This window comes from Phocoena phocoena, chromosome 11 (assembly GCF_963924675.1).
Source record: "Phocoena phocoena chromosome 11, mPhoPho1.1, whole genome shotgun sequence".
NCBI lineage: Eukaryota > Metazoa > Chordata > Mammalia > Artiodactyla > Phocoenidae > Phocoena > Phocoena phocoena.
The window spans coordinates 14,020,053-14,036,504 of record NC_089229.1 but is presented as its reverse complement, the minus strand read 5'-3'; the positions used below and the strand labels follow the sequence as shown (position 1 = coordinate 14,036,504).

Genomic DNA, 16,452 nt, shown 5'->3' with positions numbered 1-16,452 from the left:
CAGCCCCGCCCACCCTGGCGGGGGAGCAGACAAGTGTCTCGGGCTGGTGAGTGCTGGTTGGCCCTGATCCTCTGTGCGGGAATCTCTCCACTCTGTCCTCCGCACCCCTGCTCCTGTGCTCTCCTCCGCGGCTCCGAAGCTTCCCCCTCCGCCACCCACAGTCTCCGCCTGCGAAGGGGCTTCCCAGTGTGTGGAAACCTTTCCTCCTTCACAGCTCCCTCCCACTGGTGAGGGTCCCGTCCCTATTCTTTTGTCTCTGTTTATTCTTTTTTCTTTTGCCCTACCCAGGTACGTGGGGGGCTTCTTGCCTTTTGGGAGGTCTGAGGTCTTCTGCCAGCATTCAGTAGGTGTTCTGTAGGAGTTGTTCCACGTGTAGATATATTTCTGGTGTATCTGTGGGGAGGAAGGTGATCTCTGTGCCTTACTCTTCCGCCATCTTCCTGTTTTTTTTTTTGACATAGAGCTACATGAGCTGTTTGTATATTTTGGAGATTAATCCCTTGTTGGTCACTTCATTTGCAAATATTTTCTCCGATTCTGTGGGTTGTGTTTTCGTTTTATGGTTTCCTTTGTTGTGCCGAAATTTTTAAGTTTAATTAAGTCCCATTTATTTTTATTTTTGTTACTCTAGAAGGTGGATTAAAAAAGATACCGTTGTGATTTCTGTGAAAAAGTGTTCTGCCTATGTTTTCCTCTAAGAGTTGTATAGTGTCTGGCCTTACACTTAGATCTTTGATTTATTTCGAGTTTATTTTTGTGTATGGTATTAGAGAATGTTCTAATTTCATTTTTTTTACATGTAGCTGTCCAGTTTTCCCAGCACCACTTATTGAAGAGACTGTCTTTTCATTGAGCTACCATATGATCCAGCAGGCCCATTCCTGGACCTAGAACCTAAGAAGACAGAATTGGAAAGACACAGGCAGGCAAATCTGCACGGCACAGTATTACGAGAGACTCGGTGTCTTTTCTCTGTTAAATTGACCATAGGAGCATGAATTTATTTCTGGGCTCTCTATCCTGTTCCATTGATATTTCTGTTTTTGTGCCAGTAACATATTGTCTTGATTACTCTGGCTTTGTAGTATAGTCTGAAGCAGGGAGTCTGACTCCTCCAGCTCTGTTTTTCTTTCTCAGGATTGCTTTGGCAATTTGGGGTCTTTTGTGTTTCCATATAAATTCAAAATATTTTGTTCTAGTTCTGTGAAAAATGCCATTGGTTGAGCTGTGTTCTGAAAAGCAGAAGTGGGACTTCCCTGGTGGTGCAGTGGTTAAGAATCCGCCTGCCAATGCAGGGGACATGGGTTCGAACCCTGGTCCGGGAAGATCCCACATGCCACGGAGCAACTAAGCCCGTGCGCCACAACTACTGAACCTGTGCTCTAGAGCTTGCAAGCCACAACTACTGAAGCCTGCACGCCTAGAGCCCGTGCTCCGCAACGAGAAGCCACTGCAATGAGAAGCCCGCACATCACAACAAAGGGTAGCCCCCCCCTTGCCTCAACTAGAGAAAGCCCGTGCACAGCAACAAAGACCCAATTCAACCAAAAAAAAAAAAAAAAAAGAAGTTAGCCAGTCAGGGGAGGGGGGTTCAAGGTATTTGCAAAATTTGGAAATAAGCATATAAGATTCAGGGGAACTGAATTTCTTAGAACACACCTGGTACATTGTAAGTGGTCAAAAAGCAGTAATCAAAAGTGCTTGTAGGGCTTTCCTGGTGGCGCAGTGGTTGAGAGTCCGCCTGCCAATGCAGGGCACACGGGTTCGTGCCCCGGTCTGGGAAGATTCCACATGCCGCGGAGCGGCTGGGCCCGTGAGCCACGGCCACTGGGCCTGCGCGTCCGGAGCCTGTGCTCCGCAACAGGAGAGGCCACAGCAGTGAGAGGTCCACGTACCGCAAAAAAAAAAAAAAAGTGCTTGCAACGTTTCAGTAACAAGCACTGTGCCAGGCACTTTATAGGCATTACTCCTTGAATCATTGCTGATATACTATGACATATGTACTAGTATTCCCAGTTTACTGAAGAAGACATTCAAACTCTGAGAGGTTAAGTAATTTGCCTTAAAACAACAAATGATGATGATGATAAAATCATCATTGTATGAATTAAGGCTGCACCAGTGTAGAACTAACCTGGCAAGATCAATAGTCACAGGATCTATGTGGACCAAGTCTGTTAATGTGGTGACTTTGCAGCTAGAGCAGTGAGCTTCTTGGAGCTCATGGATTAAGGCAGTTGTTGGGAGAGGTTAGGAAGGGGATGGAGGGAGATGGCAGGAGGCTGCAGCCTGCATGCGGATGCTCTTTACATGGCATTCCAATGGTGGATCCCACGTTGTGGCAGCTAAGTGGGCAGAGGCCAGAACACAGGTAGCGTTTGGACGTGCAGAGACGGGCGTTGACCTCCTGGCTTACTGAGCCTCCTGCACTGATTTTTTTTTTTTTTTTTCTTTACCATCCACTAGCTTCTCTTAACAACCACAGTCTGCCTCCTTGGATCAGGCCAGGGTTGGCAATGTCCCCTCACTGTCAAATCCAACAGACTTCTCCATTCTCATCTTTCTTGACTTTTCTCTGCACTTGGTGCTAAAGACCACTCCCGCTGCCCTTAGCTTTAGAACAACGTCCCAGAATTCTGGAGAACATCTTCCCACCCTCTTGGGCTTTGATCAGGGTAATTGTTTTATGCATCAGCCCTCTTGATGCTGGTTACCGTCTGGACACATCTTGTTGCCCCTACTCCCTGGGCAGGGATGGAGATCCTCACTCTGTAGACACAAGAGCTTCCACTCCTATAACAGAAGTGGTTGGGCTGATTTCTTTGTGTTGGTGCAATGAATGGCTGAGGCTGGTGCTGACAGGTGACAAACTGCTCGGAACCATGGGGCCGAAGGCACTGGGGCTGCTGTCAGGATGCCAGGAGGGAATGAGACATCGGCTCTCTGAGCCTCAGATGTCCACGGCATCAAATGTCAGAGAGCCGACTGTTTAATCAACCCCGTGTTGTAAGGAATCCAAGCGATGCTCATACAAGTTCCCAGGACTCACTCACAGCAAAGTTATATTACAAGGAATGGGAGGAGGGAAAGAAATTTGTGCTGGAGTGCGTGTCTGTTTCTGAAACCCCAGAACAGTATCACGCTTTCTCTCAAGGCTTTGCGTGCAGCCAGTTAGAGAACTTTGCTTCCCTGCACCTCCCCTGCCCACCTCTGTTGGCCTTGATGCGTCCCCCTTGATGATGGGGCTACATCTTCTTTGGGACTGGTTCGTCCTGGACTTTTCTATTTTTATTTTATATTGGAGTAGAGGTGATTAACAATGTTGTGTTAGTTTCAGGCGTACAGCAGAGTGATTCAGTTATACATATACGTGTATCCATTCTCCTTCAGATTCTTTTGCCATATAGGTCATTACAGAATACTGAGTAGAGTTCCCTGTGCTGTACAGTAGGTCCTTGTTGATTATCTATTTTATATATAGTAGTGTGAATATGTTAATCCCAAACTCGTAATTTATCCCTCCCCACTTCCTTTCCACTTTGGTAACCATAAGTTTGTTTTTGATGTCTGTGAGTCTGTTTCTGTTTTGTAAACAAGTTCATTTGTATCATTTTTTAAGATTCCACATATAAGTGATTATTATATGGTATTTGTCTTTCTCTGGCTTATTTCACTTGGTATGATAATCTCTAGGTCCATGCATGTTGCTGCAAATGGCAATATTTCATTCTTTTTTACACCTGAGTAATATTCCATTGTATATATGTGCCACATCTTCTTTATCCATTCCTCTGTCCATGGACACTTAGGTTGCTTCTGTGTCTTGGCTATTGTGAATAGTGCTGCTATGAACACTGGGGTGCATGTATCTCATAAAATTATGGTTGTCTCTGGATATATGCCCGGGAGTGGGATTGCTGGGTCATATGGTAGTTCTATTTTTAGTCTTTTAAGGAACCTCCATACTGTTCTCCATGATGGTTGTACCAATTTATATTCCCACCAACAGTGCAGGAGGGTTCCCTTTTCTCCACACCCTCTCCGGCATTTATTGCTTGTAGACTTTTTGATGCTGGCCATTCTGACAGGTGTGAGGTGATACCTCATTGTAGTTTTGATTTGCATTTCTCTAATGATTAGGGATGGTGGGCATCGTCCTGGACTTCTTTGCTCACCGAGGATGGCGGGTGGTGGCAGTGGTAATAACACGCAGAGTGCCTGCTTATGTACCTATCAGCTCTGCTAGGCTTGAGGTCAAGGATGAGCCTTGTTCACGGTTACGTTTCTAGCTCTGGCACTGTGTCAGGCACACAGCAGGCAAGCAGTAAATACGCAGGGAATGAAGGAATCAATTTGCAGTTGTGTTATGTGAGAGAGAGGGTGGTACTGTGAAGAGGGCCCTTTGGAAGCAACAGAGCTGGGTGGCAACTGTAGTTCCGCCACTTAAATACATACGACTTTTGATCAAGTTTCTTTTGCATTTAAAAAGTGACAACGTTTGTGATTAAAAAAGATAACATTTGGGGACTTCCCTGGTGGTCCAGTGGTTAAGACTCCGCACTTCCACTGCAGGGGGTGTGGGTTCGATCCCTAGTTAGGGAACTAAGAGCCCGCATGCCAGCGCAGCATGGCCAAAACAAAACAAACCAACAAAAAACCCGAAAAACATCTGTCAAGCACCTAGCACAACACCAGGTGCATGGAGGGTGTTTGTAAACGTCTCTCTCCCTTCCTCAGCCTGCACAGGCTGCCTGCACCCTCGTATCCTCCCACGAGGCTCACGAGGTGTAGATGGGGTACAGTTGGGGTGATCCCTATTTGAAGAGAAGGCTGAGATTCCCCCGTACCTTTCTGATTTCAGCTTATTCCTGGAACTATGTGGGCGCGGTGCAAACAGAACCAGGGAGCAAGCTGGCAGCTGGTGAGAAGCAGCAGGGCTACCTTGGCCACAGATACCAGCAACCAGTGAGAAGCACAGATAGGTGCGTGTGCACGTGTACATGTCTGTCTGTGAAGCCCCCTGGTCCCCAGCTGCCCCCCACACCCCTTACACTGCCTACCTTCAAGAGTACCAGATAGAATCATGGCTTCCAACCAGAGCAATGGGAAATCATCTGAATAACACTTTTCAGGACTTAGCGACCTACCTCTGGGCAGAGAGGGCGGAGGGAGCAGAGTTAAGCTGTGCTTATCATCTGCTCAGGTAACTGTGGAGGCAGAGCTGGGCACAGCCCGTCCCAGGCCTTGCTGCACTCCCCTGCACAGGAGGCCAGATAATGGGGTTTGCTGAGATTCTATTATAGCTGCCTAGGAAATGAGTTCCCAGCAGACAGGATTCCAGGAGGTGTGTGTGGACAACAGCAAGGACTTGCAAATGAGGGAGATAAAGCTGCCTACAGGGAGTGGCACCGTAAGACAGACACATCACGGATGCGGGCAGAGAGGGGCAGAGTCATCTTGAGAGCTGGGGGGCCCCCAGGGCCAGCAAAATTGGGTGGTTCCTGAATTGATGGCATTAACACATCCAGAGGGAGAAGCTGTCAGGCAGGGAGGGGCAGGAAGGGAAGAGAAGCTAAGAATGAGCTTTGGGGGCATGTTAATAAAAGAAAAATCTGTCGTTGACTGTGCCCGGCTCTGTGCCAGGGACTCTACAGTCAGAAGCTCATGTCCTTCTCAACATCCTCATTCATTCCTATCTAATTACCCCACTGCCCCGTTTGCCGTTAGCAATCACGGCTGAACATCCAGCGGTGCTTTCTGTGTGCTGCCTCGGGTCAGCTGTGAGCTGGAGGTTAACTGGAGGGGCCATCGAGAGCTTTGCAGTTCAGAGGGCAGCTCTGGGGCAGCCTGCCCACATTCAGGCCCTACCTGGACACTCACCTGCTTGTACTCTCCAGCAAGTTACATCTTTGTGCCACTGTTTTATCCTCTCTGAGACGGGGATATATTAGGACTTGGGCTGTGGGGTTTTGTAGGAATTAAATGGATTATCTCATGTAGAGCCTAAGACAGTTCTTCAACGCATAGAATGCATTTGATAACTACGACCTGTGAGGATGATCATGGCCCTCACGATGATGGTAGAGATCAGCCCATCAGGCGTTTGGATCAATAAACAGGTTAAGCACAACAGCAAACAAATGGCTGGAGAGGGTGTGGAGAAAAGGGAACCCCCCCCCCATTGTTGGTGGGAATGTAAATTGGTGCAGCCACTATGGAGAACAGTATGGAGGTTCCTCAAAAAACTAAAAATAGAACTGCCATATGATCCAGCAATCCCACTCCTGGGCCTATACCCAGAGAAAACCATAATTCAAAAAGAGTCATGTACCACAATGTTCATTGCAGCACTATTTACAATAGCCAGATCACGGAAGCAACCTAAGTGTCCATCGACAGATGAATGGATAAAGAAGATGTGGCACATATATACAATGGAATATTACTCAGCCATAAAGAGAACGAAATAATGCCATTTGCAGCAACGTGCATGGACTTAGAGATTATCATACTAAGTGAAATAAGCCAGAGAAAGACAATTACTATATGATATCCTTTATATGTGGAATCTAAAATATGCCACAAATGAACTTATGTACAGAACAGAAACTCACAGACATAGAGAGCAGACTTGGGGGGGGCAAGGGGATGTGGAGGGAGGGAGTGGGAGTTTGGGGTTAGCAGATGCAAATTATTATATACAGGATGGATAAACAACAAGGTCCTACTGTATAGCACAGGGAACTATATTCAATATCCTGTGATAAACCAAAATGGAAAAAAATATAAAAATGTAAATATGTATAATTGAATCACTTTGCTGTACAGGAGAAATTAACACAACATTGTAAATCAACTATACTTCAATAAAACAAACAAACAAATACTATAAAAACAGTAAGCACAGAACGCCTTTGGATAAGCCAGGATAAGCGAGATGACTGCTTAGTGATGCTGTGCCTGTGGGCATGTTATTTCACCCAGGCATCTCATCTGTTAAATGAACTGTGATGAGGTTAAATGACAAAATACACGCGAAAGTGCTTGCAACAGCGCTTGGCCTGTAATACGTGCTCAATAAATGTTAAATGTTACAGTAGAAACAAAATGACGAATGTACACAAGGGAATGCCACCTGGTAATGTCCCTCATCGAGCAGCCAGTCGGCCTCGCCTGGCGCCACCTGTCCCTGGCCTTGTTCACATTTCTGTCCTTCATTCAACCAGTGTTTACAAAACCGCCATCATGTGCCAGGGGACACGTGATGGGGGAGGGCGGTTAGATGTCATCCTGCAGAGAACACAATGAAACTGGAATCTGTCACTCCTGTACACTCTCAGGATATAGTCTCAACCAACGTGACACGTTTGTCCCCTCGAAAGCGAGGCAACATTTGCAGAGCAAAGCACAGAGGTTTAAAGCTTCAAGCACTGAACAAAGATGAGGATTCTGCTGGGTTAGAGAAAGAGGCGAGAAACCTGCCCCAGTCTCGTGGATGTGGGACGTCCCAGCTGACAGAGCTGTCTAGGCCTCTACCATTCTGGAACATTCCTTGAACATGCCCAGGTATTTCATGCCTTTATACCTATTAGTCCTTAAAGCCTGAACTGAGCTATCACCTATTTTCGAGGCCTTCCCAGCCCACCCACGCTGGGTCGTCATCTTGTGAGTCTGAGCTCCCGTATCTTTTATCTCTGGAACTGTACTGATAATGACAAGAGCAACAGCAGTGCGTGCAGCTGGAGTGCCCCCTAGAATGTAACCCCATGAGGGCAGGAACCCAGCCTGTGCTATGCACCGTGAAAGCCCCAGTGCCTAGAACACAGCCTGGTCATGGCAGGTACACAGTGTATATCTGTGGAATGTAGAACATGCCAGGCATGTGCTAGGTGCTTTCCAAGTACTATTCCATTTAACCTTCCCAGAACCTTAAGAGTGAAGAAAGAATATGATCCTCACTTCATAGGTGCAGAGTTTGAGTACCTTTCCCAAGGTCCAGTAAAGGCTGAGTGAGGAGCGCTCAGTGTTGAGATGCAGGTCGAGCGAATCCAGAGACAGCACTGTCACAATGCAGCACACTGTCTGGCACATAGTAGGTGCTCACTCAATAGTTTTTGGAGTGAATGAGCACGAGTATATAGTTTCTCATTTCATTAAAAAAAAAAAAAAAAAAGGTTACATGAAGTTACCAGGCTGTACTGAAGGCGGCAGTTTGCAACAGTGGGGGTTATGGGCGGGCCTGGCAAAGACGTTCAGTTCTGAGCGTCAAAGCACAGAAAATTAACTTCTGTTGAACACTTACTGGACCCCCGCAAGAAGCTATTACTAGCCCCTTTACTAACTGAGGAAGCAGAGGACTGGGGAGACGAAATAAGCAACCCCGAGTCACATCCTTGACAAGCACGGTAGGACCTGCAGGCAAAGGCCAGTCTGCGTGACTTCTGCCACGCCTGCTGAATTTCACTTGACATTTCTGAAATCAGGAGGGAAAGCTGCACATCTCCACCCTCATTTTTTTTTTTTTTTTGCGGTACGCGGGCCTCTCACTGTTGTGGCCTCTCCCGCTGCGGAGCACAGGCTCCGGATGCGCAGGCTCAGCGGCCATGGCTCACGGGCCCAGCCGCTCCGCGGCACGCGGGATCCTCCCGGACCGGGGCACGAACCCGCGTCCCCTGCATCGGCAGGTGGACTCTCAACCACTGTGCCACCAGGGAAGCCCTCCACCCTCATTTCTTAGAAGACACAGGTGAAGGGGTGGGAGTGATATTTTAGTGAAACTCTGCAGCTATGCGCATGCATGTAACCGATTTCATTATTTTCCAGTTGACCTGTTTGTTTTTGCTATGATAATAGCTGGTTGCTAAGCAACTGCTCAGGGAGCTATGATGCTGGACTTTTTTTGGTAACCTAGTAGGCTCCCCAAAAGGGGTGATATGGGTGAGTGTTTGGGGGTCTAATCAAAGGGCTGCCAATCAGCCTGCTCCGGTATCCTGAGTTTTGAGAGGGATCCAGCCCCTTCCGTTAATGAGCAGGCTATTGTAGAGGGGTGGCCACCTTCCTCCTCTGGCACTAAGATTTAACCTCTCTGGGGCCTCTGTTTGGTCACCTGTAATAACACTTACCTCACACAGAAGAAACTTTTCCTTAAGCTAATGGCAAGTCAGTATGGTTATCTTCACATGAAAAGGACAGTGCACGCTTACTTGGGACTTCTGATAGAATCGTATTCCTTACCAGTTCTCAAAATTCTAGTTCCTAGAAATGATCAAGGTCAGAGGTCATACCGACAAGGGATTAATCTCCAAAATTTACAAACAGCTCATGCAGCTCTATATCAAAAAAACAAACAACCCAATCCAAAAATGGGCAGAAGATCTCAATAGACATTTCTCCAAAGAAGACATACAGATGGCCAAGAAGCACATAAGAAAATGCTCAACATCACCAGTTATCAGAGAAATGCAAATCAAAACGACAATGAGTTAGCACCTCATAACGGTCAGAATGGCCATCATCAAAAAGTCTACAAGCAATAAATGCTGGAGAGGGTGTGGAGAAGGGAACCCTCTTGCACTGTTGGTGGGAACGGAAACTGATACAGCCACTATGGAGAACAGGGTGGAGGTTCCTTAAAAAACTAAAAATGGAACTACCACATGATCTGGCAGTCCCACTCCTGGGCAGGGCATATATCTGGAGAAAACCATAGTCTGAAAGGATACACGCACCTCAGTTTTCACTGCAGCACTATGTACAATAGCCAAGACATGGAAGCAACCTATATGTCCATAACAGAGGAATGGATAAAGATGTGGTACATACATATATATAATGGAATATTAATCATAAAAAGAATGAAATAATGCCACTTGCAGCAACATGCATGGACCTAGAGATGATCATACTATGTGAAATAAGCCAGAGAAAGACAAATACCATATGTTATCACTTATATGTGGAATCTAATGAAAAAAAGAGATACAAATGAACTTATTTACAAAAGAGAAGCAGACTTACAGACATCAAAAACAAACTTATGGTTACCAAAGGGGAAAGGTGGGGGCGGGGAGGATAAATCAGGAGCTTGGGATGAACACACACACACTACTATGACCAACAGGGACCTACTGTACAGCACTGGCAACTCTACCCAATATTCTGTGATAACCTATATGAGAAAAGAATCTAAAAAAGAATGAATATATGTATATGTATGACTGATTCACTCTGCTGTACACCAGAAAGTAACACAACATTATAAATCAACTGTACTCCAATAAAATTTTTTTTTAAAAAAGGTCAGAGGTCACAAACTGGTGGTCTTTGGGGATGAGAAGGGTCTATTCATCCTGAAGACATGTTTGGTCTGACTCAACAGTGTTTAAATTTTTTTAAAAATTAGTTGTCAACACTAAAAATTAAAACATGAAAATCCAGATTTCTAGCTCCTCTTGAAAAATATAAAGACCTTCGCCTTGCCCTCTCCCCTCTCCAGAGCAAGAATTCCACAATCAGAACGCAGAGGTGGCAGCTGCCTGAGATGGGGGCTCCAGTCTCCCTAGTGAATTGTACTCAGCATCCTTGGTTCCTTTAGGCCGAGGTCCTGGCCCCAGCAGGCATGTGTGTTTGTGACTCCTGATGTAAGTCCACTTATTCATTTCACAATGAGGAAACAGGTTGAAAAAAACAGAATTGTTGGAAGTCACACCGTTTTTTAGGGCACAGAGTGCGAGCTGGAACCAGGGTCGCAGCAGGTGCCTGTCCACCATGACACTCAGAGTCAATGCCATGATATCCTGCTTAGTCCGGGAAGGACGTGGGCACAGCAGACCAAGAGGGGGCGGGCACGAGACACAGGCCAAAGCAGGCAGGACTTCCAGGTACAGGCTTTTGAAGAGGAAGCCTCAGGTGACAACATTTGAAAGAGGTTCCCGGTCTTGCTTCCAAAGCCCAGCCGCCTGTGCAGACAGTTACTGATTTCAGCTGCAGAATCTCTCTCTGGTCCATCTACCTGTCTCTGCCGCTACTTCTGATCCCTTCACTAGGCCTCCAACATCTCTCACCAGAATGAACACAAGAGTCCCCTAACTTATCTCCTCTGGCCCTACTGACTGTGATCCTTCCCTGATGCAACAAGAGTGATCTTCCTTAAATGCACATCTAATCATGCCATTCTCTCAGGGATCTTCCATTACCACCCCCCCAACCCCGCCTCATAAAGCCCAAACTCCTTAGCGTATTTTATGAGAAGTCCTGAGGGACCCACCCTGGCTTACATTTCTGGCCCCATCATCTCTTGCTGTTCTCCCCATCAGGGCTCTGGCCACCTGCCTCTCCAGAATGGATCTCTCTCTCTACCTAGAACATCGTCCCCTCTCCTGGCAAACTCCAGCTCAGCCTCAGGCCTCCATTTAACCTCTTCAGGACATCTTTTCCTATACTGCCTCCCCCCGAGATGAGGCTGAAAACCCTGGGAAAGGACACACCCATCACAGTACCTAAGGAGTCTGCGTCTTTGCTCAACTCATTCCTGTTGGTCTAAACCTCTGGGATTCACAGATCCTTTCTGTGTGGTTCACAGATATGGAGGCCCCTAAGGTGCCTCGTAAATGGTTACTCACTAAATGAATGGATACTATGGATGGAGAAGAAAGAATCCGGAAAGTCCCACTATCTTTTCACTCTAGACGGAAGTCGCTTTGCTCCTCTGGTCTGTTTTCACATGTTCAGTAAAAAAACACTGGACAAGATCAGTTATTCTCGACTCAGGGCCTCTGGACTCCCGTAGGGCCTGTGAAGAAAGGAACGGGGTTTCGGGGGCAATCTGCAGTATTTCAAAATGCGTGAGGGGAACCACATACCTTCTTGTGAGGAGGCGGCTAAAGGCCAACTCAAACTTCAGGTGACTGTGTAGTAAGGAAATGTTAATTAATGGGCAATACCAGTTATCTCACATTGGGTGAGGTCATGATTAGCAGTTACTGACGTCTTTGATCAATAAAACACAGGAAGACGACATAAAACGCAGTCTGTTCACGTGTAATGTTTTTCAAATCACGAGGCCCACGAGGCAAAATTACATAGTCTTTGGATGGGGGAGCAGAGACCACAGGCTTCAGATGGGGCCAGTTCACCTTCAACTAGCTGGAAGGAAGAGAGCCCCAGAAGGTGGGCTGTGGTCCAATAGCGAAGCCTCTCTCTTGCTGGGGGAGGGCAGCCCTCACCCCTACCGTCTGTTCCCTTGAAAGCCCCGCCCGACACACCCAGAGCCTGTCATCATGCTGCAAGGGGCAGAGGTTTCACAATTCACAGGAATCAGGGGCTGAAAGTGCTGTCTGGCCACACGGGGGCGCCCTCACTCCACACACTGGTATCCCAAGGCCCAGCTGGAGCTGGAAGACAGCTCCATTCCTGGCGTCCCTGCAGGGTCAGGAGTCAGGGTTCACAGAGCTCCCTACCACAGCCAATGCTTTTTGGGAAGACACCTCTCATCCTCCCTGACTGAGGGTTATGTTGACTCGGGGTCGCTCACTTGTTGTTGCTGTTGTTTTTTTAACATCTTTATTGGAGTATAATTGCTTTACAATGGTGTGTTAGTGTCTGCTTTATAACAGAGTGAAACAGCTGTACGTATACATATATCCCCATATCCCCTCCCACTCGCGTCTCCCTCCCACCCTCCCTATCGCACCCCTCTAGTTGGTCACAAAGCACCGAGCTGATCTCCTCGTGCTATGCGGCTGCTTCCCACTAGCTATCTATTTTACGTTTGGTAGTGTATATACGTCCATGCCACTCTCTCACTTTGTCCCAGCTTACCCTTGTGCCTCCCCGTGTCCTCAAGTCCATTCTCTACGTCTGCGTCTTCATTCCTGTCCTGCCCCTAGGTTCATAAGAATCGTTTTTTTGTTTTTGTTTTTTTAGATTCCATATATATGCATTAGCATACAGTATTTGTTTTTCTCTTTCTGACTTACTTTGTATGATAGACTCTAGGTCCATCCACCTCACTACAAATAACTCAATTTCGTTTCTTTTTAGGGCTCATATTCCATTGTATATATGTACCACATCTTCTTTATCCATTCATCTGTCAGTGGACACTTAGTTTGCTTCCATGTCCTGCCTATTGTAAATACAGCTGCAATGAACATTGTGGTGCATGACTCTTGGCATTACGGTTTTCTCATCACCTGTTGTTCTTCATAAAGACAGTCTGGAAGGGACTCCACCTGCTCAGAGGGGAGAGATTGATGCTATGGCATCCCAAGATAACCCTGGAAGGAAACCTGACTCAGAAAGTGGACAGAGAACAGTCTGCCTTCCCTTGATCTAGAGAGCAGGGCAGGGGGGGGAGCTCGTATCACATCCATGCTCTGGCTTTAGTACCAAAGGTTTGAAGACTCTTATGGGAGCTCTTTTGAGAGTGAGACAGAGACAGGCGCACGCGCGCGCGCACACACACACACACACACACACACACACACACACAGAGGGAGGGAAGTGGGGGAGAGCAAGAGACCAGGAGACAGAGAATTCAGACCCTGCTCTGTTTGGGACAGTCATAGACCCCAGAGCACCCAGACAAGTATGAAGCAGGGCAGGCTGCAGACCTGGGGTCTGACAGATACTGGTTCAAATCCCGGAGCAGCCTAGGTACACCTGAGCAGGTTACTTTGCTTCTCTGAGCCTCACCGTTCACCACAATAAAAGGGAGGGGGTAACCATGCCTGCCTTTTGGGCTTGAAGTGTGGCTCCAGCAGGACAATTAATATATGCAAACCACCCCTCATGGTACCTGGATCAGGAAGGTACTCACTTGACAGCAGAGATAACTCATGTTGACAAACGACAGTGATAAAGGATTAAAACGAATTTTGGCCATTTACATCTTGTGACTTTAGTTTGCTCACGTGGGGATTTTTGGCCTAGGTGAATTCCATAGTCCCTTCCAGTTCAGATGGTTTGTTATTCCATAATAAACGCAACAAGCTGAGAGCTCTCCCCAGCTGCTGGACGCCTGCCTGCCCCCCCCCCCACCATGGGGAGAGCTGGATGCAGTCACAGAGAGTCAGGCCGGCTGACCCCAGCTCCCACTTTAGTGTGAGCTCCCCATCTCGCTCCCAGTCCCCCGCTGGGAACATAAAGAATGTAAATAGTACCCGTGGCAGGGACTCCGCAAGGGGAGGAAATGAAATGCCACTTGTCATGCATTCAGAACAGTGCCTGACACTCAGCGAACACTTCAATAAATGTTCGCCATCACCACCGCTTTGATTTGTTTTCCAGAAAAGGCAGTGATCTTTCTAGAATGTTTAGATGAAGGCTGTCTCATCCAAAATTGCAAGAGGAATGATATGTTTTCATAAAAGCTATAGGAAGAGCATTAGACTGGGAGACAGGAGATGCTTCCTGGACCAAGCTCTACCTTAAACATTTCATGAGGCCACCTGGGGTTCTAGTCTGATCATCGTAAAAATGCAGACACTTGATAGCCTAACCGCCCCTCCAAACCCGGCAGTCAGGGGCCATTTATCTATGGGTGGACTTGGGCAGGTGCTCTCCCCTTCTGGGTCTTGGCTGACCCATTGACAGAGGGAACACTGGACGAGACGACGATCCTAAGGGGGGTTTTGGCCCCGGCACTGCCCGCGCCCGAGCCCCATGGGTCCTCACCTGAGGTACTCATAGAGTCCGTACATGGGCAGGAAGTCGATGTCGGACAGGAACATGTAGGGCGTGCCCACGTGCTTCATGGCCACGTTGCGCAGCAGGTTCACGGGGTAGAACTGGCCCTCCTTGTACACGATGTGGTAGGCCACGTTGTGGCGGCCCATGAGCACCTCCGAGCCCTGTGCGTAGCGGAGGAACTGCTGGGCCTCAGCGTCCGACAGGTAGAGGGCCAGGCTGATGGGCCCCTCCCAGTGCTTGCAGATGGCCTCGAGCATCTGGAGCCTGCAAGAGACGGGACACCTGACCCATCCGCGCATGCGCGGGCCTCATCTGCATCTACAGGTGTCATCTGCGTATCTGCGCATCGTCCTGTCCGCTAGCCTGGGGCTGGGGAACTCCATCTCCATCCACAGTTGGTCAGTCAGCTCCAAATCCAAACCCCTGCTCTAAATGTTAATCACTGTGTGATGGAGGCCAATAACCAAACCTCAGTTCCTTTATCTGTAAAATGGGCACAATACCACTCCCCCTTTTGTGTCTAGTGTTTGAATGCTTCCACCCAGAGGGGTGATATGGAGAGCGTCACATCCCACCATACTAAGCTTTTTCTTTTCAGACTCCTCTTCTCAACAGTGGGTGGGAAAAAATACAGTAAATGATGTAAAGATCCCTTTCCAGCTTAAAACTCCTATACCTTTCCTTCTCCCTCAGCAAAGGTGTACAGCAGCCCTCCCACTCTCCTGAAGCAGGGACCAGCCATAGGAGATTTAGCCAAACTGAGTTACAAGGAGCATTAAAACAAACAGTAAAAACAAGAGTAATAATAACCACAATTACTGACTCATTACTATGCACCAGACACTTCCCAGAATTCTCCCCCAAACCCTGTGCCTCATCTGTCATTTCTCCCATTTTCCTGATGAAGGAATTGAGGCTCTAGAGGTCCAGTCAGCTTTGGTTCTTGGACTTGCACCAAATGTGTGTGGCTAGGTTTCTGGATAGGACTTTGAAGACAGTGAGAAGATAATACTCTTGGGTGTCTGGCAAAGGCAAGGAAAAAAAAACCATGTGAATGTTGGGGACAGAAGTGAGCCTGGGGTGACGGTGTCTTCATTTTTCAGAGCGCCTATTGCTCCAGGGCACCAGGCAATTTTGCAAGGCTACCCGAGAGGCGCTGAGCCAGGGAGAGTGAGGGTGGGGTGGGAGCAGAGCCCAGAGAAAAAAACGAAAGATGCTCCCAACCAAGAGGGTTCTGCAAAAGTGTCTGAGGAGAAATCTATGAAAATGTTCCCTCCCCCCACCCCCCAGAAGCATTAGAAGTGCCTGGTACATGAAATCTATGGTTAAGAAACAGCAAAAGCCTATTTCAATTTTCCCTACCCAGCAAGAGGTACATAATCAAGTAGTCTCCTGGTCAGAATGCCCACTTTATTCGGACAATTACCAGGAAATAGATTCCACGCATTTCCATGCTTCTAAACAAAAGAAAATGGGCACACCTATCTTGTGTCAGTGGCTTTCCTGACGGACTTTCAGTTTCCTCTCAGTAATTCTGTGAATTGGCATTGCGTGGATTTACTTCCTCTTTCACTAAGGAGGATTAAGATATTCATCAGGGTAAAATGCCCTCCATTTCTCATACTTTGTAGCACTTGTTAATCAAATTGACCCCAGCCAGTTTTGAAAGAGGCACTACATTCTCCACAATGCTTGATTTCACTGAAATTTGTGTTCGGCCTCTGCTACAAGGGCCCTGGTTTCTGCTGGGCTCTTGAGAAT

At 47.5% G+C, this 16,452-nt stretch overlaps 1 protein-coding gene across 3 annotated transcripts in view; it reads right to left on the bottom strand.

The window, feature by feature from the left end:
• The window catches only part of LARGE1 (LARGE xylosyl- and glucuronyltransferase 1), a 438,487-nt gene that overhangs the window by 22,232 nt on the left and 399,803 nt on the right, over positions 1–16,452 (bottom strand). For all 3 annotated transcript variants that reach the window (XM_065886982.1, XM_065886980.1, XM_065886981.1), the window contains one exon: positions 14,677–14,955. In XM_065886982.1, the coding sequence (XP_065743054.1) occupies positions 14,677–14,955 (279 nt within the window). The remainder of the gene's footprint in view (positions 1–14,676; positions 14,956–16,452) is intronic.